Consider the following 24,979-nt stretch of genomic DNA (forward strand, 5'->3'; position numbering starts at 1 on the left):
CTTGTTGGGTATTATCCATCTCTGGAATTTTCCCTCCCTTCCCCTTATGTCCTAGGTCTTTAAACTGTGGACCTCCAGCTGTTGCAAAACTACAATTCCCAGCATGCTGGGAGCTGTAGTTTTGCAACAGCTGGAGGTCCACAGTTTAAAGACTACTGCCTCCGGAACTCGGGTGGAAATTTTTTTTTTTTTTTAAATCAACTGGTTCCAGAAAGTTAAACAGATTTGTAAATGACTTCTATTAAAAAATCTTAATCCTTCCAGTACTTATCAGCTGCTGTATGCTCTACAGGAAGTTGAGTTGTTCTTTTTAGTCTGACCACAGTGCTCTCTGCTGACACTTCTGTCTGTGTCAGGAACTGTCCAGAGCAGGAGCAAATCCCCACAGCAAACCTCTCCTGCTCTGGACAGTTCCTGATACGGACAGAGGTGGCAGCAGAGAGCACTGTGGTCAGACAGAAAAGAACAACTAAACTTCCTCTGTATTATACAGCAGCTGATAAGTACTGGAAGGATTAAGATTTTTTTAAATAGAAGTAATTTACAAATCTGTTTAACTTTCTGTCACCAGTTGATTTGATTTAAATTGATTTAAATGCATTTGCATTTGGTGGCTGGAGCTGGAAGCTGTCACAGAAAAGTATGTGGCTCAGCTGCAATACCAGATAAAGCCTAAGGATTAGAGATGTGATGAATCTGGTAAACAACAAATAGGTTGTGACAACCAATGGAGCGCTGATTTCTCTTTTACCAGGCACAGGTTTAAATGCATACTTGTCATATCACAGAAAAAATAAATAATGCTTATATAAGTTACTCACTAGGTAATGCGTTACTCTACGTGTCTTTTTTTATATGTCTAGCTTCTGTATTTGGCTCACAAATCCCTCTGTTCTGCTCACTCATTCTGACATCCACTGCTCAGGAAGGGGCGTGTTTAAATCAAGCACTGAGCCCGCCCTCACTCACCACACATTCACTTTCTCCCTGAGTCGGCTGTGCTGTGTTGGGTCTCTTCATCCAACCACTGCAGGCTGCTCTGTAACCCCCTCCTCTCTGTTTTCAGACAGGAGTCTGATAGCTAGGACAGTGAGCACAGAGGAGCGCTAGTTCCACCCTCACTTACTGGAATTTGTCCCTTCGTTTGCTTCAGCTTGAACGAAGATGATGCTGCAGCCGGACAGGTTTATGTTCTGGATGTATACCTAGTGGTCTTTTTTTATTCATCATATACCCTGAATCCTGCTTCATTGTCAAGGTAAATTGCAAAGTAAGTCAGTGTTTCCAAGCCAGCTCTTGTAAAACTACAACTCCCAGCATGCCCGGACAGCCGTTGGCTGTCCGGGCATGCTGGGAGTTGTAGTTTTGCAACAGCTGGGGGTACTCTGATTGGGAAACACTGTTCTTAATGATGAGAAATGTGATCTCCTAAAGCCACGTTTTCCATAAAAGGAGATACATTTTTTTTTAAGTATATTAGAAAGGTTAATGTTTTGCCAAGATATACCACATATTAATGAATCTGACAATTTAACTCTTGAAACGAGCCACTTTTTTTTTTTTTTTTTTTTTTTTTTTTTTATATCCGAGGAGTGTGCTCTTTTACCCCAGTGCAAAAAAATTTGCACAAGGTTGCAGTCTATCGCAAGCCCTTCTCCAAAAGGAGAGAGGCCCCAACAAAACTTCCCTTCCCCTCCAGGCCAGAAGGCCAACCCAGGTTCAGCTGAACAAGGGGAATCCTTGCCAAAACTGAGACCCAGGGTTGCAGGGAGGTGAGGAACCTGATGTTTAAAACCACTTCCCCTAGACCTCCAGGAGGGACACCCAAAAGAGCACTGTACCCTTAAAAATCCTTGTGACGAACAACATGCAAAAGTGAACACACAGTGACAAGAAAGTAGACAAATAAATTAGATAAGGGCTGTGAAACTCAGCGCCAGCATCTCTAACTCTACCCGAAATTTTGTGGGCAGATCCGGAGGTCCACGTTACCCATTGGGCCAGTCCCTGCATACCCAGATAGCGTCTGTCCCTTTGGTTCTCCATTCTCCCTTGTAAGTCTGCTACACCACAAACTAACATAAAAAATACTACACTTGATCTAGGCCAAAGGGACGAGAAGACCTGACTGCAGCCAAAAAAGGTGATCAGGAAGCCGAAAACAGCCGAGCTGGTAGTTTAAGGGTGCGTTCCCACCTGGTGTATACGCAGCGTATTTCACACTGCGCAAAATTTGCGCCAGCATCGGGAAATACACTGCGTATTCCTCGCTCACTATACACACTGGGCTTTCCGACGGCAGCCCTATGCGTGTAGTGAGTTTTGGAGGCGGGGCCATGTGCCGGCATCACTGTGACGCGCGGCTCTGCCTCCAAAACTCACTGCACACATAGGGCTGCCGCCGGAAAGCCCAGTGTGTATAGTGAGCGAGGAATACGCAGCGTATTTCCCGCTGCTGATGCAAATTTTGCGCAGCTTGAAATACGCTGCATATACGCCAGGTGGGAACGCACCCTAAGGGTACATTCAAATAGCAGATATCTAGTGAGTTTCCTGATGCAGATTTGAATAGGGGAGGGCTCTCTGGGGGGTTTGGCAGCAGATGTCTGCTGTTGAAAACCCGCCGTAGACCCTATTGAATATAATGGGGTCTGCAGCGGATTTCCCGCAGCAGAGATTCTGCTGGCAAAAATTTGCTGCAGAGAGCCCGCCACCATTCAACCCTCATCAGAACACGCTGCGAACTGGAAAGTAAATCTGCTTGTGTGTAAAGCATTCTTATGTTCACATGTGGGTAGTTTACTACTCTATGACCTAATGGGCAGCAAAATCAGCTGCAGAGAATCTAAAACAATATGTATGTGTTCGTGTACCCTTACATATTTTTTTGTTTGCTTGCATTTTAAACTCTCATTATTGTTATTGGTAGTTTCATTAGAAGTATAGTATCACAAGCCACATCTTGCATTCTAACCACCTCCAGCCAGTGCAACCAGAATGACAGGGCCATGGGGCTTCTTAATCTCAAGATAACTACAGGTCACAAAGGTGCATAACCTGTGAATGTACCACAAGTGTCCTAGATGAAAATACTGCTTTAACCTCTTTACTAGAGATGAGCGAACTTACAGTAAATTCGATTCGTCACGAACTTCTCGGCTCGGCAGTTGATGACTTATCCTGCATAAATTAGTTCTGCTTTCCGGTGCTCCGGTGGGCTGGAAAAGGTGGATACATTCCTAGGAAAGAGTCTCCTAGGACTGTATCCACCTTTTCCAGCCCATCGGAGCACCTGAAGGCTGAACTAATTTACGCAGGATAAGTCATCAACTGCCGAGCCGAGAAGTTTGTGACAAATCGAATTTACTGTAATTTCGCTCATCTCTACTCTTTACTTTTAAAGGGGTACTCCGGTGGAAAACAATTTTTTTTTCAAATCAACGGGTGCCAGAAAGTTATACAGATTTGTAAATTACTACTATTTAAAAATCTTAATCCTTCCATTACTTATCAGCTGCAGTATACTACAGAGAAAGTCATTTTCTATTTGAATTTATATTTCTTTTCTATGTGACCACAAGTGCTCTCTGCTGACACCTCTGTCCGTATCAGGAACTGTCCAGAGGAGAGGTTTGCTATGGGGATTTGCTCCTGCTCTGGACAGTTCCTGACATGGACAGAAGTGTCAGCAGAGAGCACTGTGGTCAGACTGGAAAGAACTTAAAAAAGAAAAGAACTTCCTCTGTAGCATACAGCAGCTGATAAGTACTGGAAGGATTAAGAATTCTAAACAGAAGTAATTTAGAAATCTTTTTAACTTTCTGGCACCAGTTGATTTGAAAAAAAAAAATGTTTTCCACCAGAGTACCCCTTTAAATGGGTTATCCAGGAAAAAAAACTTTTTTATATAGATCAACTGGCTCCAGAAAGTTAAACAGATTTGTAAATTACTTCTATTAAAAAATCTTAATCCTTTCAGTACTTAGGAGCTTCTGAAGTTAAAGTTGTTCTTTTCTGTCTAAGTGCTCTCTGATGACACGTCTCTCGGGAACCACCCAGTTTAGAAGAGGTTTGCTATGGGGATTTGCTTCTAAACTGGGTGGTTTCCGAGACACGTGTCATCAGAGATCACTTAGACTGGAAAGAACAACCTTAACTTCAGAAGCTCATAAGTACTGAAAGGATTAAGATTTTTTTTATAGAAGTAATTTACAAATCTGTTTAACTTTCTGGAGCCAGTTGATATATATATAAAGTTTTTTCCTGGATAACCCCTTTAACCCCTTAAGGACCAGGCCATTTTACACCTTAGGACAAGAGCGTTTTTTGCACATCTGACCACTGTCACTTTAAACATTAATAACTCTGGGATGCTTTTACTTATCATTCTGATTCCGAGATAGTTTCTTCGTGACATATTCTACTTTACCATGGAGGAAAATTTTTGTGGTAACTTGCATCCTTTCTTGGTGAAAAATCCCAAAATTTGATGAAAAAATTGTAAATTTTGCATTTTTCTAACTTTGAAGCTTTCTGCTTGTAAGGAAAATGGATATTCCAAATACATTTTTTTATTCACATATACAATATGTCAACTTTATGTTTGCATCATAAAATTGACAAGTTTTTACTTTTGGAAGACATCAGGGGGCTTCAAAGTTCAGCAGCAATTTTCCAATTTTTCACAAAATTTTCCAACTCACTATTTTTCAGGGACCAGTTCAGGTTTGAAGTGGATTTGAAGGTTCTTTATATTAGAAATACCCCATAAAAGACCCCATTATAAAAACTGCACCCCCCAAAGTATTCAAAATTACATTCAGTCAGCGTTTTAACCCTTTAGGTGTTTCACAGGAATAGCAGCAAAGTGAAGGAGAAAATACACAATCTTCATTTTTTACACTTGCATGTTCTTGTAGACCCAATTTTTGAATTTTTACAAGGGGTAAAAGGAGGAAATTTGTATTTGTAGCCCAATTTCTCTCGAGTAAGCACATACCTCATATGTCTATGTAAAGTGTTCGGAGGGCGCAGTAGAGGGCTCGGAAGCGAAGGAGCGACAAGGGGATTTTGGAGAGTACGTTTTTCTGAAATGGTTTTTGGGGGGCATGTTGCATTTAGGAAGCCGCTATGGTGCCAGAACAGCAAAAACCCACCACATGGCATACCATTTCACTAAAATGTGTGTTTCCCCCCAAAAATTTTACATTTTTGCAAGGGTTAATAGCAGAAAATACCCCCCAAATTTTGTAACCCCATCTCTTCTGAGTATGGAGGTACCCCATAAGTTGACCTGAAGTGCACTACGGGCGAACTACAATGCTCAGAAGAGAAGGAGTCATATTCGGCTTTTTGAGAGCAAATTTTGGTCGGGGGGCATGTCGCATTTTGGAAGCCCCTATGGTACCAGAACAGCAAAAAAAAAACACATGGCATACCATTTTGGAAACTAGACCCCTTGAGGAACGTAACAAGGAATAAAGTGAGCCTTAATACCCCACAGGGGTTTCACAACTTTTGCATATGTAAAAAAAAAAAAATGTCACTAAAATGTTTGTTTCCCCCGAAATTTCACATTTTTGCAAGGCTTAATAGCAGAAAATACCCCCCAAAATTTGTAACCCCATTTCTTCTGAGTATGGAAATACCCCATGTGTGTACGTCAAGTGCCCTGCGGTCGAACTACAATGCTCAGAAGAGGAGGAGCGCCATTGAGCTTTTGAAGAGTGAATTTGTTTGGAATTGTAGTCAGGGGCCATGTGCGTTTACAAAACCCCCCCTGGTGCCAGAACAGTGGACCCCCCCACATGTGACCCCATTTTGGAAACTACACCCCTCACAGAATTTAATAAGGGGTGCAGTGAGTATTTACACCCCACTGGCATTTGACAGATCTTTGGAACAGTGGGCTGAGCAAATGAAAAATAAAATTTTTCATTTTCACAGACCACTGTTCCAAAAATCTGTCAGACACCTGTGGGGCATAAATGCTCACTGCACCCCTTATTATATTACGTGAGGGGTGTAGTTTCCAAAATGGGGTCACATGTCGGTATTTATTTTTTTGGGTTTATGTCAGAACCGCTGTAAAATTTGCCCCCCCTGTGCAAATCCCCAATTTAGGCTTCAAATGTACATAGTGCGCTCTCTATCCTGAGCCTTGTTGTGCGTCTGCAGAACATTTTACGCCCACATATGGGGTATTTCCGTACTCAGGAGAAATTGCGTTACAAATTTTGGGGGTCTTTTTTTCCTTTTACCTCTTGTGAAAATAAAAAGAAAAGGGCAACACCAGCATGTTAGTGTAAAAAAAATTTTTTTTTACACTAACAGGCTGGTGTAGACCCCAACTTTTCCTTTTCATAAGGGGCAAAAGGAGAAAAAGCCCCCCAAAATTTGTAGTGTAATTTCTCCCGAGTACGGAGAAACCCCATATGTGGCCCTAAACTGTTTCCTTGAAATACGACAGGGCTCCGAAGTGAGAGAGCGCCATGCGCATTTGAGGACTAAATTAGGGATTGCATAGAGGTGGACATAGGGGTATTCTACGCTAGTGATTCCAAAACAGGGTGCCTCCAGCTGTTGCTAAACTCCCAGCATGCCTGGACAGTCAGTGGCTTTCCAGAAATGCTGGGAGTTGTTGTTTTGCAACAGCTGGAGGCTCCGTTTTGGAAACACTGCCGTACAATACGTTTTTCATTTTTATTGGGGGGGGACAAGGGGTAAGGGGTGTATATGTTGTGTTTTAACCTTTATTAAGTGTTAGTGTAGTGTAGTGTAGTGTTTTTAGGGTACATTCACACTGGCGGAGGTTTATAGTGAGTTCCCTGCTAGGAGTTTGCGCTGCGGCGAAAAATTTGCCGCAGCTCATACATGAAGCAGAAAACTTACTGTAAGCCTGCCCGTGTGAATATAACCTGTATGTTCACATGGGGGGGCAAACCTCCAGCTTTTTCAAAACTACAACTCCCAGCATGTACTGACAGACCATGCATGCTGGGAGTTGTACTTTTGCAACAGCTGGAGGCACACTGGTTGGAAAACCTTCAGTTAGGTTCTGTTATCTAACTCAATATTTTCCAACCAGTGTGTCTCCAGCTGTTGCAAAACTACAACTCCCAGCATGTACTGATCACCGAAGGGCATGCTGGGAGATGTAGTTATGCAACAGCTGGTGGGATCGCAACTACAACTCCCAGCATGCTGGGATTTGCAGTTTTGCAACATCTGGAGAGCTACAGTTTAGAGACCACTGCAAACTGTGGCCCTCCAGATGCTGCAAAACTACAAATCTCAGCATGCCCAGACAGCAAACAGTTGTGTGGGCATGCTAGGAGTTGTAGTTTTGCAAGATCTGGAGGGCTATAGTTCAGAGACTACCATATAGTGGTCTCAAACTGTAGCCCTCCAGCTGTTGCAAAACTACAACTCCCAGCATGCCCAAACAGCTGTCTAGTGGTCTCGGACTGCAGCCCTCCAGATGTTGCTAGGCAACTTACCGGCTTCCGTCGGATCCAGGGAGCTTGTTGCACGACATCGCCGCCCGCCGATCTCCGACGCCGATCGTCACTGCAGCCTCCGCAGATCGGTAAGTGGACTCCGGCACCGGTCCTCTGTCGTTTCCCCGTTCTGCCCCACCTATTGTGGGTGGGCAGAACGGGGAAAACGAAAGTTAACCCCCCCGCCCCCGATCTGCTATTGGTGGTCACGTCACTCCTATCTCTTCAGGGGAATTGTGGGTGTCTTAGACACCCGCGATCCCCCTTATATTCCGGGTCACCGGGTCACCATAGACCCATAATGACCCGGAATCGCGCAAATCGCAAGTGTGAATTCACTTGCGATTTGCGGCGATCATCGACATGTGGGGATCCCGGAACCCCCCTCGGCGTTTGCCTGGGACGCCTGCTGAATGATTTCAGCAGGCGTCCGGTTTCGCAACCCGCCCAGGGCGCAGGGACGTACTTATACGTCCGTGGTCCTTAAGGGGTTAAAGGGGTACTCCGGTGAAAACCTTTTTTCTTTTTTCTTTTTTCTTTCAACTGGTGGCAGAAAGTTAAACATATTTGTAAATTACTTCTATTAAAAAATCTTAATCCTTCCAGTACTTATTAGCTGCTGAATGCTACAAAGGAAATTCCTTTCTTTTTGGAACACTGATGACATCACGAGCACAGTGCTCTCTGCTGACATCTCTGTCCATTTTAGCAACCATGCATAGCAGCTGTATGCTAAGGGCAGCATGGTGGCTCAGTGGTTAGCACTGAAGCCTTGCAGTGCTGGGGACTTGGGTTCAAATACCACTAAGGACAACAATAAATAAAGCGTTATTATTATTATTATTATTATTATAATAATAACGTCAGCAGAGAGAACTGTGCTCGTGATGTCATCAGAGAGCATTCCAAAAAGAAAAGAATTTCCTTCGTAGTATTCAGCAGCTAATAAGTACAGGAAGGATTAAGATTTTTTAATAGAAGTAATTTACAAATATGTTTAACTTTCTGCCACCAGTTGATTTAAAAGAAAAAAGGTTTTCACCGGAGTACCCCTTTAAGTTTGGGAGGGAAGGAAGGAACATGCATCAATACTACATAAGATATTTCTACATTGTAAAATGTTGGGATAAGAAAGTGACAGCAGTGTGGAGTGGAGTTCAATGTAAGGGTCAGCAGCTTCTATTTTTATATATATAATATATTCTTAAAGCGGACTTCCTGACAAAACGGAAAACTGGCCTGCTGTAAATAGCTGGTAACTCTTGTGAACTACCTTACTTTAGATAGTAGCTACCTTCCCGTCAGCCATACTGGATACATCAGTAACAATAAAGAAAGCCTTATGTGATTACATATCCCACTACAAGAATGTATTATGTGATTTCATTTCTGCTTCAGCCCATTTCCTCATCACAACTGACTTGTAAGCCTTGTACCTAAATGCTTTGCCGATTACTCCTATTACTTTGTCCTTTCTTATGTTGCTATATGTTGTATATTGATATATAAAGGGGTTCCCCTACCTAAGGATAGGGGATAAGTTTCAGATCGGTGGGGGGGGGGGGCTTGGTGGGGGGAGGGGTGGTCCGACCGCTGGGACCCCCCAACGGTCTTCCGTCATGCACCCCCGCTCTCTGCATGAAAAGAACGGTGTCAACCACAGCACGAAGCTGCGGCCAACATGCCCCCTCTATGTAGCTCTATGGCAAAGCTGGAGATTACCAAGTGCAGCACTCCGGATCTCCCATAGAGCTGCATGTAGGAGGTGGGTCAGTCACAGCTTCGTGCTGTGGTCGACATGCCCCACTCTGGAGGACAGCCGGGGCGCTGTGACCCCTCCCTGGCAATCTGACACTTATCCCCTATCCTTTGGATAAGGGATACGTTTTTATAAGTTCTCGGTTAAAGAGTTACTATCATTTAAACAAACTTTTGAAATGTTGCCCCAATCAGGTTTCAAGATGGGGACCAGAAAGTAGTGATCAGTGGGGCAGCAGTGGGGGACTGTTGAGGTTAGTATTGGTTATTTTTCATGATTTTTTTTTAGAGCCAGTCTGCCCTTCTCAAGCCCCATGTAACACAATACTATTCAAAATCCAAGAGACATAATGTACAGTATGGGTCCATAGACTTGTAAGGATGTCTAGTACTAACAACACATGATGTAATATGGCTACGTGCTTAAAGGGGTACTCCACTGCAGCAGTGCCCGGAACATTTTGTTCCGAACGCTGGGTGTGTACAATGGGGGTCGTGACATCATGCACACGCCCCCTAGTGATGTCATGCCATGACATCATAACAGGGGTACTCATCTGTTAGACATCTTATCTGATCGCGGGGGAACCCACGAGATCCCACGTGCAGCAGCCTGGTACCTCAGCAGCCCGGAGTTTTCTCTGAGGCTGATGACGGGCGGTGCAGAGGACGGGGCATTATGACGTCACAGCCCCTCCCCTCGTGACATCACGTACACCCCCCCATGCAAGTCTATGGAAGAGGCATCATGTCCCCTCCCATAGACTTGTAGTGAGGGGGTGGGGCATGACGTCACCAGGGGACGGGCAATGACGTCACAACACCCCGTCCCCTGCACCGCCCGTCATCAGCCTCGGAGAAAACTTAGCTCCGGGTTGCTGAGGTACCAGGCTGCTGCAGGGGGGATCCCCAGCGGCGGGTCCCCCGTGATCAGACATCTTATTCCCTATCCTAGGGGATAAGATCTCTAACAGCGGAGTACCCCTTTAAATATCTTTTAGGATGCTCTCCCTAAAAAGAAACATTACCCCTTTTGCCCCACGATAACAGGCCTCTCTGCAGCCAGTCAACACCCTGCTCAGTACTTGTAAGGAGCAATAACCCTGATACAACATCTGGGTTTTCTATCCTTTGGAGAGATTTCTGGCTTCACATACATTCCCAAGTTCTATGACTTTAAAGGGGTATTCTGGCCAAAGACATCTTATCCCCTATCCAAAGGATAGGGGATATGATGGATATGATGTATGTATCCCCCGCGATCAGACATCTTATAGGATAGGGGATAAGATGTCTTTGGCCAGAATACCCCTTTAAGGCAAAGCTACCCGGAAAAGTATGAGCTGCTTTGCACATCCTATTTCTTTTAAGATCCAGATTATGTCTACATGTGAACCATTATATTTTGTTAAAGGGGTACTCCGGTGGAAAACTTTTTCTTTTTAAATCAACTGGTGCCAGAAAGTTGAACAGATTTGTAAATTACTTCTATTAAAAAATCTTAATCCTTCCAGTTCTTATTAACTGCTGAATACTACAGAGGAAATTATTTTCTTTTTGGAACACAGCGCTCTCTGCTGACATCTCTGTTCATTTTAAGAACTGTCCAGAGTAGGAGAAAATCCCCATAGCAAACATGCTGCTCTGGACAGTTCCTAAAATGAACAGAGATGTCAGCAGAGAGCACTGTGCTCGTGATGTCAGCAGAGAGCTCTGTGTTCCAAAAAGAAAGAATTTCCTCTGTAGTATTCAGCAGCTAATAAGTACTGGAAGGATTAAGATTTTTTAATAGAAGTAATTTTCAAATCTGTTTAACTTTCTGGCACCAGTTGATTTAAAAAATAAATAAATTTTTCCACCAGAGTACTCCTTTAACTGAGAAAAGCCCATTTTCTTCTCAGACACCGTGATAAAATCCCAGCACATTTTGTAAACCCTTCTGACTCACTCACCCCCTGATTCATGGAACACTTGTAATTCCTCCCATCCTGTGATTCATGGATTAAATGTAATTAAAGACAGAAAAGGTATTTCATGTAGTGTTGCGTATACTCTGCTATGTACAACTTGGGTATGGACGGATCAACTAAAATAACCAATCACCAATAAACAATATATCTTCTGTAAATTTCTCAATATTTCTCTGCACCTTTTAGGTTTCTGGGAAAGCTGTGTGAGAGCAACAATCAGATTACAGCTCTCTTATGGGTTGTCATCCTGCTTTCCTAAAATGCTAAACAGCAACTTCTTATGTAGCAATAGATCAGGAAATGTATCACTAGATTTCTCATTCAAGAAGTAGTTATCAGGAATTGTCTCATTCAGGAATTGTACACCCACTGCAGAGATTTTTAGCAATGGCATTTTGGGCTTTTTCCTTTTAGAAGGGGTATTCCAGTGGAAAACAATTATTATTATTTTTTCAAATGAACTGGTGCTAGAAAGTTAAACAGATTTGTAAATTACCTCTATAAAAAAAATATTAATTAGAGATGAGCGAACTTACCGTAAATTCGATTCGTCACGAACTTCTCTGCTCGGCAGTTGATGACTTTTCCTGCATAAATTATTTCAGCCTTCAGGTGCTCCGGTGGGCTGGAAAAGGTGGATACAGTCCTAGGAAAGACTCTCCTAGGACTGTATCCACCTTTTTCAGCCCACCGGAGCACCTGAAAGCTGAATTAATTTATGCAGAAAAAGTCAGTGACCGCCGAGCCGAGAAGTTCGTGACAAATCAAATTTACTGTAAGTTCGCTCATCTCTAATATTAATCCTTCCAGTACTTATAAGCTGCTGTATGCTTCACAGGAAGTTCAGTTGTTCTTTTTAGTCTGACCACATTGCTCTCTGCTGACACCTGTGTCCATGTCAGGAACCTGACAGAACAGGTTGCTTGTACATTTTCTTGTACTCTGGACAGTTCCTGATATGAACAGAGGTGTCAACAGAGAGCACAGGGGTCAGAAGGGAAAGAACTACACAACTTCCTCTGGAGCATACAGCAGCTAATAAGTACAGGAAGGATTAAGATTTTTTAAATAAAAGTAATTTACAAATCTGTATAACTTTCTGGCACCAGTTGATTTAAAAAAAATTGTTTTCCACTGGAGTACCCCTTTAAGAGCCATACATTTTTTATTTTCTGTCGACAACCATATGAGGGCTTTATTTATTGATTTAGTTTTATTTTTTTTGCCAAAAAAATTACTTTTAAATAGCACACTTCATTTTACCACTCAGTGTATTGCAGAACAAAAAGAAAAATGATATGTGAGATCGAATGGGGGAAAAATCTACTCTGACATATTGTGATTGTGAGGGGCGGTTGTTTTTACAGCAGTGATTACAACGGGAACCGCCCAGTTTAGAAGAGGTTTGCTATAGGGATTTGCTTCTAAACTGGGCGGTTCCCGAGACACGTGTCATCAGAGAGGACTTAGACAGAAAAGAACAACCTTAACTTCAGAAGCTCATAAGTACTGAAAGGATTAAGATTTTTTTAATAGAAGAAATTTACAAATCTGCTTAACTTTCTGGAGCCAGTTGATATATAAAAAAAAAGTTTTTTCCTGGATAACCCCTTTAATAATTTTAGACAGCTACATATTCCAAATGACACATTTTATCAGGCATCCTGCTGAACTTTAGTCATGTGCCGCCAGATACTGCCAGTGGAATGGAATTTTATGAAATGTCTAATAAAAGTAAAGGTCATTGTGAATAAGAAAAACAAACGACTAAATGACAATGGTTCTTTGTTAATTTGGTCACCACAGCTACATGGCCAGTGCATTATATAGTTGAAATAAGGAATAAGAGTTATCAAACAAAAAACCTACATTGTTTCACAAGTCTTCTCAGGATATCATGCTTCTTTTGCCTTACTGGCTTCAGCATGTTTTTGCTTTAAAAATAACTGTGACAAAAAGTTGTGTAGTTCTATCATTGTCAGTGTGGTGTTGTCTCTGCAGCTCCTTCCTCTTCCGAGATGAGGCATTATCCTATGCTGTCTCAGAAGGCGTGGCTGGATCTGGTCTTTAACCCCAACCCCCGCCTCCTGAGTGATGTCATCACCTCTGACCAGCGCGTACAGCTACATCACCGTTTCCCTCTCATATACACATACACGGTGAAACTGCTGCCAAGTCTAAAGGTCACAGCAGTAAAAGGACAAATAAGGTCCGATTATTGCATTTCAGCAAATGGATGAGTATTATTGTTAGTAAAAACATATATCCAATCCCAACAAGTAGAGGAACAGACAGGTAATGAGTACAGCAGGTACTGCTCTGAAGAGAAATGTTGGGGAAGCAGCAGGAATGCAGTGGGAGGGCTGTGATATACAGCTGACGGATGGTAAGCAATGCATTCTAGGAAGCTTTGCAGAGAAAACAAAGAAATACACAGTTCCCATTGATATACAAAAGGCGTTTTTTTTTATGCAGAGATAGTCTACAGCACCCTAGAAAACAGGGGTGCCCCCAGCTGTTGCAAAATTACAACTCCCAGCATGTCTGTGGCTCCAGGCATTCCAGACATGCTGGAAGTTGAAGCTTTGCAACAGCTGGAGGCACTCTGGGCAACACTGCGCAGTCCAGCGCAGTCTCCATCCAATACGTGTCTTTTTATTCAGCAATTAGCCAACATGGTGAACAGGTGACGCGTTTCGGTCACAGTATGTCACACAAAGAACAAACATTTGTGAATCCTTTTTATGGAGGAAGAGGCGGAGTCCATCCACCTGGGGATTAACCCATGGGAGTTAACTCCTTCTTCTCTGCCATAGTAACTGATATAACCAAAAATCGACTTCCCATTTTCATTCAATATAAAATACATGATATATCAAGGAGAATTACATATTTATATTTTATTTATGTATTTTCTATGCATGTATATATGCCCCTTATATTACTGTAATATTCAATAATAAAATATTACATCCTGTCTCTGGTTAAGTCCCTTTGGGTACCGAGTTTTTAATTCTATTATCCAATAGACTTTTCTGTCTAAGGGATTCTGCTTTAGACTGCCTCCTCTTATGGGTGCTATTACTTTTTTGTTTTTGTCTATTGTTATATACTACATACAGTGGGGCAAAAAGGTATTTAGTCAGCCACCAATTGTGCAAGTTCTCCCACTTAAAAAGATGAGAGTCCTGTAATTTTCATCATAGGTATACCTCAACTATGAGAGACAGAATGAGAAAAAAAATACATAAAATCACATTATCTGATTTTTTAAGAATTTATTTGCAAATTATGGTGGAAAATACTGTATATTCTTGAGTATAAGCAGAGTTTTTCAGCATGATTTTTCATGTGGAAAACGACCCCCTCGGCTTATAATCGAGTGAACAAAAAAACGCTTCTGGCTTAGCTGTGAGGGGATGGGCCAGGCCATCCATCTTCGTCCATCTATGCTGCAGGGACCGTCCGGTGGGGAGGGTTAGTCATTCCGGGCTATCCATCTTCACTGCGAGGCCCTCTTCTCCTCTCCGGGCCGGCCATGAACTAGTGACGCTGCATTGACGCCACCGCGCAGGGACGTTCATGCGCAGGGATGTCACGGACACGCACGGACGTCCCTGCGCGTCGTTGTCAACGCAACGTCACTAGTCCATGGCCGGCCCTTCCCACCGAGAAAGCACCCTTCCTTCCCACCGAGAAAGCAACAACTGGGGAGGTGAGTAGAAAACAAAAGGGGGGTCTGGATGATGACGAAGGGGACAGACGGTGATGTTGAAGGGGGGGGGGGATGACGAGGGGGATGATGACGAGGGTGATAATGACAGGGTGATGATGACGTGGTGATGATGACAGGGTGATAATGACAGGGTGATAATGACAGGGTGATGATGATGAGGGAGATAATAACGGGGGTGATGATGACGGGGGTGATGATGACGGGGGTGTTAATGACGGGGGTCTGGATGATGACAGGGGGGATGATGTATTTACCACCCTAGGCTTATAGTCGAGTCAATAACTTGTCCAAGGTTTTTGGGGTGAAATTAGGGGCCTCGGCTTATATTCGGAACGGCTTATACTAGAGTCTATATGGTAAGTATTTGGTCATCTACAAACAAGCAAGATTTCTAGCTCTCACAGACCTGTAACTTCTTCTTTAAGAGTCTCCTCTGTCCTCCACTCATTACCTGTATTAATGGCACCTGTTTGAACTTGTTATCAGTATAAAAGACACCTGTCCACAACCTCAAACAGTCACACAAACTCCACTATGGCCAAGACCAAAGAGCTGTCGAAGGACACCAGAAACAAAATTGTAGACCTGCACCAGGCTGGGAATCTGCAATAGACAAGCAGCTTGGTGTGAAGAAATCAACTGTGGGAGCAATTATTAGAAAATGGAAGACATACAACACCACTGATAAACTCCCTCGATCTGGGGCTCCACGCAAAATCTCCCCCCATGGTGTCAAAATGATCACAAGAACGGTGAGCAAAAATCCCAGAACCACACGGGGGGGACTTAGTGAATGACCTGCAGAGGGCTGGGACCAAAGTAACTTTTTGTTACTTCAACTCATCGTGTTTGGAGGAGAAAGAATGCTGTGGTTGCATCCAAAGAACATCATACCTACTGTGAAGCATGGGGGTGGAAACATCATGCTTTGGAGCGGTTTTTCTGCTAAGGGACCAAGACGACTGATTTGTGTAAAGGAAAGAATGAACGGAGCCATGTATTGTGAGATTTTGAGTGAAAACCTCCTTCCATCAGCAAGGGCATTGAAGATAAAACGTGGCTGGATCTTTCAGCATGACAATGATCCCAAACACACCCCTCGGGCAACAAAGGAGTGGCTTCGTAAGAAGCATTTCAAGGTCCTGGAGTGGCTTAGCCAGTCTTCAGATCTCAACCCCATTGAAAGCCTTTGGAGGGAGTTGAAAGTCCATGTTGACCAGCGACAGCCTCCAAAACATCACAGATCTAGAGGAGATCTGCATGGAGGAATGGGCCAAAATACCAGCAACAGTGTGTGAAAACCTTGTGAAGACTTACAGGAAACGTTTGACCTCTGTCATAGCTAACAAAGGGTATATAACAAAGTATTGAGATTAACTTTTGTTATTGACCAAATACCGTATATACTCGAGTATAAGCCGACCCGAGTATAAGCCGAGACCCCTAATTTTAACCCAAAATCCCAGGAAAAGTTATTGACTCGAGTATAAGCCTAGGGTGGGAAATACCTCATCCCCCCCTGTCATCATCCAGACCCGTCATTAACATCCTCATCATCATCCCCTTGTCATCATCCCACACATCCCCCCTTCATCATCCCCTTATCATCCCACACATCCCCCCTTCATCATCCCCTTATCATCCCACACATCCCCCCTTCATCATCCCCTTATCATCCCACACATCCCCCCTTCATCATCCCCTTATCATCCCACACATCCCCCCTTCATCATCCCCTTATCATCCCACCCCCCCCCCCCCCCTTCATCATCCCCTTATCATCCCACCCCCCCCCCCCCCTTCATCATCCCCACACCCCCCCTTCATCATCCTCTTCTCATCATTCGCCCTCAGTGGTCTTCAACCTGCGGACCTCCAGAGGTTTCAAAACTACAACTCCCAGCAAGCCCGGGCAGCCATCGGCTGTCCGGGCTTGCTGGGAGTTGTAGTTTTGAAACCTCCGGAGGTCCGCAGGTTGAAGACCACTGCGGCCTTCAACATCATCCAGCCCCCCTCTCACCCCCTTTAGTTCTGAGTACTCACCTCCGCTCGGCGCTGGTCCGGTCCTGCAGGACTGTCCGGTGAGGAGGTGGTCCGGTGGGGAGGTGGTCCGGGCTGCTATCTTCACCGGGGGCGCCTCTTCTCCGCGCTTCCGGCCCGGAATAGAGCCGTTGCCTTGGCAATGATGCAGAATTACGTTCGCAATGAACGCACCTCTGCGTCGTTGTCACGGCAACGTGACTATTCTGAGGCCGGGCCCGAAGCGCTTAGAAGAGGCCTCCCCGGTGAAGATAGCAGCCCGGAACCACTATCCCACCGGACCACCTCCTCACCGGACAGTCCTGCAGGACCGGACCAGCGCCGAGCGGAGGTGAGTACTCAGAACTAAAGGGGGTGAGAGGGGGCTGGATGATGTTGAAGGCCGCAGTGGTCTTCAACCTGCGGACCTCCGGAGGTTTCAAAACTACAACTCCCAGCAAGCCCGGACAGCCGATGGCTGCCCGGGCTTGCTGTGAGTTGTAGTTTTGAAACCTCTGGAGGTCCGCAGGTTGAAGACCACTGCGGGTGGGGGAGTTCACTCGAGTATAAGCCGAGGGGGGTGTTTTCAGCACGAAAAATCGTGCTGAAAAACTCGGCCTATACTCGAGTATATACGGTACTTATTTTCCACCATCATTTTCAAATAAATTCTTTAAAAATCAGACAATGTGATTTCATGGATTTTTTTTTCTCATTATGTCTCTCATAGTTGAGGTATACCTATGATGGAAATTACAGGACTCTCTCATCTTTTTAAGTGGGAGAAATTGCACAATTGGTGGCTGACTAAATACTTTTCTGCCCCACTGTATATTGTCATCATCCGGCCCGTGCTGGCCTTTATTGTCTGTGTCTGCATGTCAGGTTTAGGCTTCCATACAGTAAAGACAATTATTATGAATGGTTAGAGATGTTGGGATTGTAATAACATTAACCCGACCACTTACCCCCTTTTCAGATGAGCTGCATACGCTCCGCGCAGCGCTGCTTCCAGGAAATAACTAAGTTCAAAGTCATGACAGGGGGTGCTGTATTTGGGACTCTTGGCGTGAGTACTGTTCATGCTCTATCGAACAGACAAGAACAAAAGAAAAAAGTTTTTATTTATTTATTTTTGAATGACATTTAAAAAAGAAAAAAAGAAATAAATAGCAATAGAGGACGAACAGAATAAAGATTAGTGTATCACCACATTAAAGGCACTATATATGTCACTGTTCCCCAACCATTGGCTGTCCGGGCATGCTGGGAGCTGTAGTTTTGCAATAGCAGAAGGCACCCAGGTTGGGAAACACTGATTTAAGCAATAGGAAATAAATATAGTTCAGAACAGTATGATGTCCACTTCTCCGCAATGTAAAAAAAGGGGTTAATGTTATCCCTGAGTTATAAAAAATCACCAGCAGATCGGGGCAGTTTCCCATCATGCATTCTCTCCAGATATCTCATCCGTCTGCCAGGACGTACAATTATAGTGATATTCCAGCATTGGCCAGCAGAGGTCAGTGTTTTCTATACAAGGCATCAACCAAAAATCGATTTCTAAAGAAAGTGATTCACGTTTATCAATGCAAACCGCGACCATATTTCCTGCACACGTTTTATTTATGGCTATGGTAAATTTATCAAAACGTTTTCAAATGTTGTCGATAAAATTTCGTACAAATGGAGCCCAGATGGGGGTTTGTCACAAATCAGTATGGGGGGACATTTATCAAGGTATTTAGAGCCTTTTTTGTTTGTTTGTGTACAAAAGTCACACAAAAAGTCGCACATGCGCCTAAGCTCTTTTTTGTGCGACTTTTGTGAGTAAGCAAAAAGTTACAAACGGCCTTAGCTAAGCAAATTTCAGTTTTCACTTTGCAGTGGTCAGGTATGTATGATGAGCGAAAGTCGCACGTAGGCAAAAAAAAGTCGCAAACCCCTTGCAAAAAGTCTCAAATCTGCTCCAGGTCTAACCTGGAGTACAAAACTTCCGTATGTGAGCAAATTAAAAAAGTCGCAAAAAAGTCTCAGCTGCGACATTTTTGTCTTGCTTATGTGCTCCAAATTTATTAACCCCCTGGGATAGGATGATAAATATGTAGCACATAAGCAAAGCTAAAGCAAAAAAAACAAAACTGACTTCAGAACTTGCTTAGGCTGGGTTCACATCACGTTTTCCCCCATACGGGAGCACATACGGCAGGGGAGAGCTAAAAACTTGCACTCCCGTATCCTGCTGTATGCGGTCCCGTATGTAATTCCTTTCAATGAGCCGACCGGAGTGAACCGGACGGCTCATTTTTCCCCATCTGCTGTTTTCTACCGGACCTAAAACCGTGGTTGACTTCAGTTTTAGGTCCGGTAGAAAACCGCATACAGGGAAAAATGAGCCGTCCGGTTCACTCCGGTCGGCTCCTTGAAATGAATTACATACCGGACCGCATACAGCAGGATACGGGAGCGCAAGTTTTTAGCTCCCCCCCCAGCCGTATGCGGTCCTGTATAGGGAAAAACGTGATGTGAACCCAGCCTTACCAAAGCAAATAATAATAAATGTCCCCCTATGTGTGTGTGTGTATATATATATATATATATATATATATATCTACCCATATATGTGTGTGTTTAGAGGCGTAGCTTGTAGCTTTGGGCCCCCGATGCAAAATCTGCAACAGAGTCCCATATGCCAGATATAATACCTCATCTGCAACTGAGGAAGGGTGGTACAACACCCGAAACGCGTCTTGCTTTAATATAGTCTGTTATTTAATTTTTTTTGTTTATTTAATAAACAAGTTTTTATTGGATTAAGAGGATTCTCCTCACTTTTTCTTTCTTCCTCTGGAGATAGCGCCTAGTGGGGACAGTCTTTTTTCCTTCCTTCTCTGCAATTATAATACTGGTCTCTTATGGGGAAGATGTGCTTTGGGGCCCCCTTAAGCACCAGGTCCCCATTGCGACCGCTACCTCTATAGCTACGCCCCTGTATATGTAGAAGTCACTGTTCTACAGAATAAAGAGACAACATGGACTCTCATCCACAATACAACTCTCACAATGATGGGAAACAGAACATTCTAGCAACAACAATTATATACAACTCATCCTGACTAGGGGTTACTATACACACCTTGTCTAATTCCTGTAAGAAGACTTGTGCAATCCAACTGGCCTTCTCAAAACAAGTGACAGCTTCTTCTTCTCTCTCAGACAGACGGGCGCGGGAGGCAATGGTCGCCGTCGCACGCTCTAATGACAAACCTGGAGGATGGTAATAAAACCAATAACAGAATAAAATACTTTACATTATATTTATATATTGATCCCATGCCCCTCCCCGATCACAGGCTGTAATATGTTGTTGTTTTTCAACTGTGTTTCTTCGATATCGATGGAGCGGAGTGTTAGCGTGATATTGATGGAGCGGAGTGTTAGCGTACCATGTGGTACAGTGTATATAGCTTAGGGAACCTGTGCTGTATATTGCATTGTCATGCTTTGTGTGATTGTAATTCATTGTATGACTTGTAATGATGACTGAATGATGAATAAAGCTCTTTCAATATCTTTACATTATATTTAAAGGGGTACTCTGCCCACAGACATCTTATCCCCTATCCATAGGGGATAAGATGTCTGATCACTGGGGGGTCTTTTTAGAATGCCGGGTGCTGCACAGAGATCACGGGGGGGGGGGGGGGGATAAGGCAGTGTTTGGATAAGGCAGTGTTTGGATAAGGCAGTGTTTCCCAACCAGTGTGCCTCCAGCTGTTGCAAAACTACAGCTCCCAGCATGCCCGGACAGCCTTTGGCTGTCCGGGCATGCTGGGAGCTGTAGTTTTGCAACAGCTGGAGGCACACTGGTTGGGAAACACTGGGATAGGGGATAAGATGTCTGTGGGCGGAATACCCCTTTAAGGACAATTTATGGATACTGTACATACATTATTTCTCTCTCATTTTAAATGCTAGAAAACCAGATAATACCGCCACATAGGCCCAGGTAGAACAGCAATAGCTTATCCCTGATGATGACCATAGACAGATATGTGGCATAAAGATGCAGGACATACCGGCCAGTGGTATTTACAAAATAATAGTACCGCACACTGGAGCAAGCAGGTGCTACCGTAAAAGGGTTGTCACCCACATAAATCCCATTAATATTGTATATTTGCCACATAGTGTACCCTATAATTTTTGCTTATAATACAGTACAAAAGAAGCCTGATGGGTTTATATAAACTTGGATATTTATACATCAATGTAGACTGATTGGAGAGACATAATACATTGACATTGGTATAAACTTTAGGTTTAAATTACTGAATATAGTCACAGCTTTTGTATATAGAATGACACTTCTATCTATATTGCTGCCCACAGATCCGCCGCGACCAAGCCCTGGGAGGGCCGAAAGGTGGGCATATTGCATGGATCATAGGTGATCCGCTGATGTCTAAACTTTGAATAATAATAGTCTAATCTATGGACTTGAGTGCTGTGGTTTCCTGAACTGTGATACCAGCTGTCAATAGCTATAGAACAGCCTTCTATTAGGCCAGTGTTTCCCAAGCAGAGTGCCTCCAGCTGTTGCAAAACTACAACTTCCAACATGCCATTGGCTGTCTGGGCATACTAGGAGTTGCAGTTTTGTAAAAGCTGGAGGTGCACTAGTTAGGAAACACTGACAGAGAGAGAAGCGCTTGCTCCTATTGTGCGTATGAATAGCAGATTAACTCTTCAGCTGACGTGGTTGCATAGAAAAGTGTCGACCAGGCGGCAGACATCCACAAACAAGAAGTAATAACTCCAGCATGCACTTTATCAGTATAATGAAAGCCAATCATTTCTTATTTTCTCTCAGGGTAAAACAGCATACAAAACCCACAGCAATTCTCCACGCTGTTGTAATTAATGTAAATATACATAGATAGTACTGTTTGCAAATTAAAGCCCATCTGTATGGGGGAATTGAACGATGCAAACTAAACCCATATATACACACTGGCCCAGATTTATCAAACTGGGTGAGAGAAAAAATAGGAGTGATTTTCCCACAGCGACCAATCACAGCTCTGCTTTCACTTTACCAGAGCTTGCTAGCTGAGCTGTGATTGGTTGCTGTAGGAAAATCACTCCAGTTTTTCTCTCACACAGTTTGATAAATCTGGGCTACTGTGGGGGGAGATTTATGAAAACCTGTCCAGAGGAGAAGTTGGTGAGTTGGCCATAGCAACCAATCAGATCGCCTCTTTCATTTTTGAAAAGGCTTCTGAAAAATGAAAGCAGCGATCTGATTGGTTGCTATGGGCAACTCATCAACTTCTCCTCTAGACAGGTTTTGATTAATCTCCCCCACTACTAATTCTTCCCTTTCTCAACATACCTTTTGTAAGTAGTTTAGTGCCTGAAAAATTGGTTTTAAAAAAAGCCCTTTCAGTGTCCTGGAGGCAGGGCCAGCGGGTCCGGACCAGCACGCCTCTCCCTACATGATCATGGCCTTTTGATTCACACACAAGGCTACCTGGTCAGCAGCAGCCCTGCGTGTGCAGTCTGCACGTGCGCCAAAACCATAGTTTTTTTGCACAGAGTGCACACACAGGGCTGCTGCTGGCCAGGTAGCAAATCAAAAGGCTGTGACAATGTAGGGAATGGAGTGCTGGTCCGGACCCGCTGGCCCTGCCTGCAAGACACTTAAAGAGTACCTGTCATCAAACCATATTTTCTAAACTAACTAAGATTATATTCCAAAACTACTCCTAACACCCCTCCTGCCCTTATTTTTTTTTTTTTTTTACTTTAAAAAGCTGTGTATCATACCTTTCCCCTTGCTCCCATTGTGAGAGCTGTCAGCAGGAGAAAGTGGGTGTTCCCCAGCAGACGTGATGTCACTGAAGCCTGCGAGAGCTGTGCCTCCCCATGCCCCGCACGCACTTCCTGAGTTTGGTCTCCTGCCAGGCCTTGAGGAGACAAAACTAACTGTTTGACTTGCGCAGGGAACAGAACAGAGCCACCTAGTGGCCCTTTTTCCAATTAGATTAAAAACATATAAAGGGTGAGATTTTTAACAGCAAGTAAATAGCAAAGTGTCTTATAATTACATAAGGAACAATATATTAAAAGTTTTGTTTGGAGGCAGGTACCATTTAAAGGGGTACTATGCTGCTAGACATGTTATCCCTTATCCAAAGGATAGGGGATAACATGTCTGATAGTGGGGGTCTGGCCGCTGGGGACCCCTGCGATCTCTGCTGTGGCACCACAGTCATCCAGAGCGAACTCCGTGCAGTGCCAGATGACTGGCGAACACATGCCCCCTCCATTCATGCCTAAGGGAAGAAGCATGATGGCTGTGTACTAGTCCTCACCCCCACTCCCATAGACATGAATGGATGGGGCGTGACGTGACATAACGCTGCAGCGCCGGCTTGGAGATCCCAGGGGTCCCCGCAGCTGGACCCCCCCCTGCGATCAGACATATTATCCCCTATCCTTTGGATAGGAAATAACATGTATAGGGGCGGAGTACCACTTTAAATAGCTTTTTAATCTATTTTTCAGGCATTAAACTACTTCACAATACCCCTGAGGAAGTCACCATGGAGTGACGGAACGCATGGGGTCCTGGCTATCCTGTCCTGCACACTTTATCTAGCTGCTCCTCCGTCTGTGGTTTGCTACCATTGTATTTTTCATTGTATGATCATTATTTTCTATGCACTTTGGGTATTATAATATTGTACTTTAATGTATTGTTTGCACTGTGCACTTTGGAGTAGCAGCTTTTTTCACAATTATTATATTGTAGGACAGGTTTTGGGGTAAGGGGGTTCATGGCCCCTCCCCATGTTGTGCTTTGCTCATCTATGAGCCTCTTTAATTGTTTTTAGATGTCCTTGTTGTCTCATACAGCTATATACACGTGCCTGTTTCTGAAATAAAGATTTACTGTTTATTGATTCCTTTTTGGGTGTGCACTTTATAAATCGATCTTTTCTCCGGTTGTGCTATATTATATGCTTTCGCTGTCAGTAGCACCCCTATTACAATTATTGATAGGTTGAGCCCCCCTCTCTTTCTGTGTGGCTGTGTACTAGACATCACCCCCCCCCCCCCCCCCCCCATAGACATGAATCCCCCCCCCCCATAGACATGAATGGAGGAGGCGTGACGTGACATAACGCTGCAGCGCCAGCCTGGAGGGGATCCCGGGCAGGACAATCCCCCACCCACCCCCGCGATCAGACATGCTTTCCCCTATCCTTTGGATAGGAAATAACATGAAAAGGGGTGGAGTACCCCTTTAAAGAACTTTTTAACCTACTTTTCAGGCATTAAACTACTTACATAAGTATGTAGAGAAAAGGGAGAATAAGGAGTATGGGGGAGATTTATCAAAACCTGTTGACTAGTTGCCCATAGCAACCAATCAGATCACTTCTTTCATTTTGCAGAGGCCTTGTGGAAAATGAAAGAAGCGATCTGATTGGTTGCTATGGGCAACTGGGCAGCTTTTCCTCTGCACAAGTTTTGATAAATCTCCCCCTATGTGTATATGGCAGTGTTTTCCAACCAGGGTGCCTCTAGCTGTTGCAAAACTACAACTTCCAGCATGCATGGACAGCCGTTGGCTGTTCGGGCATGCTGGGAGTTGTAGTTTTGCAACAGCTGGGATACCCTGGTTGGGAAATACTGGTTTAGTGTGCATTGGTCAATTCACCAAACAGATGCACTTTAAAATATTGTATATCAGAACATACAGTATATAAGACATTAAAGGAAAAGGTACTAATTGAACCTTTAATTGACATATATAAATCTGATTAAATTTTTTGTCTAGAGATACTACAACAGTCAGGAAGAAGGGGGTGGATTTTGAACCTGAACCTGTTTTACATCTATTAAGCAAATGTTGTTTGTTCTAATGGGAATAAAGTTTAAAGGGGTTGTCTGGCTTAAGAAACAACCTGTGTTTGGTGTCAAAAAGT

General features: G+C 43.8%; 1 protein-coding gene across 6 annotated transcripts in view; it reads right to left on the minus strand.

Moving 5' to 3' along the window:
• TTC7A (tetratricopeptide repeat domain 7A) overlaps positions 1-24,979 on the minus strand; it is a 532,144-nt gene that overhangs the window by 426,614 nt on the left and 80,551 nt on the right. For 5 of the 6 annotated variants that reach the window (XM_056568084.1, XM_056568088.1, XM_056568085.1 and 2 more), the window contains 2 exons: positions 20,119-20,249; positions 17,951-18,069 (listed from right to left, as the gene is read on the minus strand). In XM_056568084.1, coding sequence (XP_056424059.1) covers positions 17,951-18,069; positions 20,119-20,249 — 250 coding nt within the window. Of the gene's footprint in view, positions 1-17,950; positions 18,070-20,118; positions 20,250-24,338; positions 24,383-24,979 lie in introns of those variants that run through there. The other variant, XM_056568090.1, reaches the window with a different exon arrangement.

This window comes from Hyla sarda, chromosome 3 (genome assembly GCF_029499605.1).
Source record: "Hyla sarda isolate aHylSar1 chromosome 3, aHylSar1.hap1, whole genome shotgun sequence".
NCBI lineage: Eukaryota > Metazoa > Chordata > Amphibia > Anura > Hylidae > Hyla > Hyla sarda.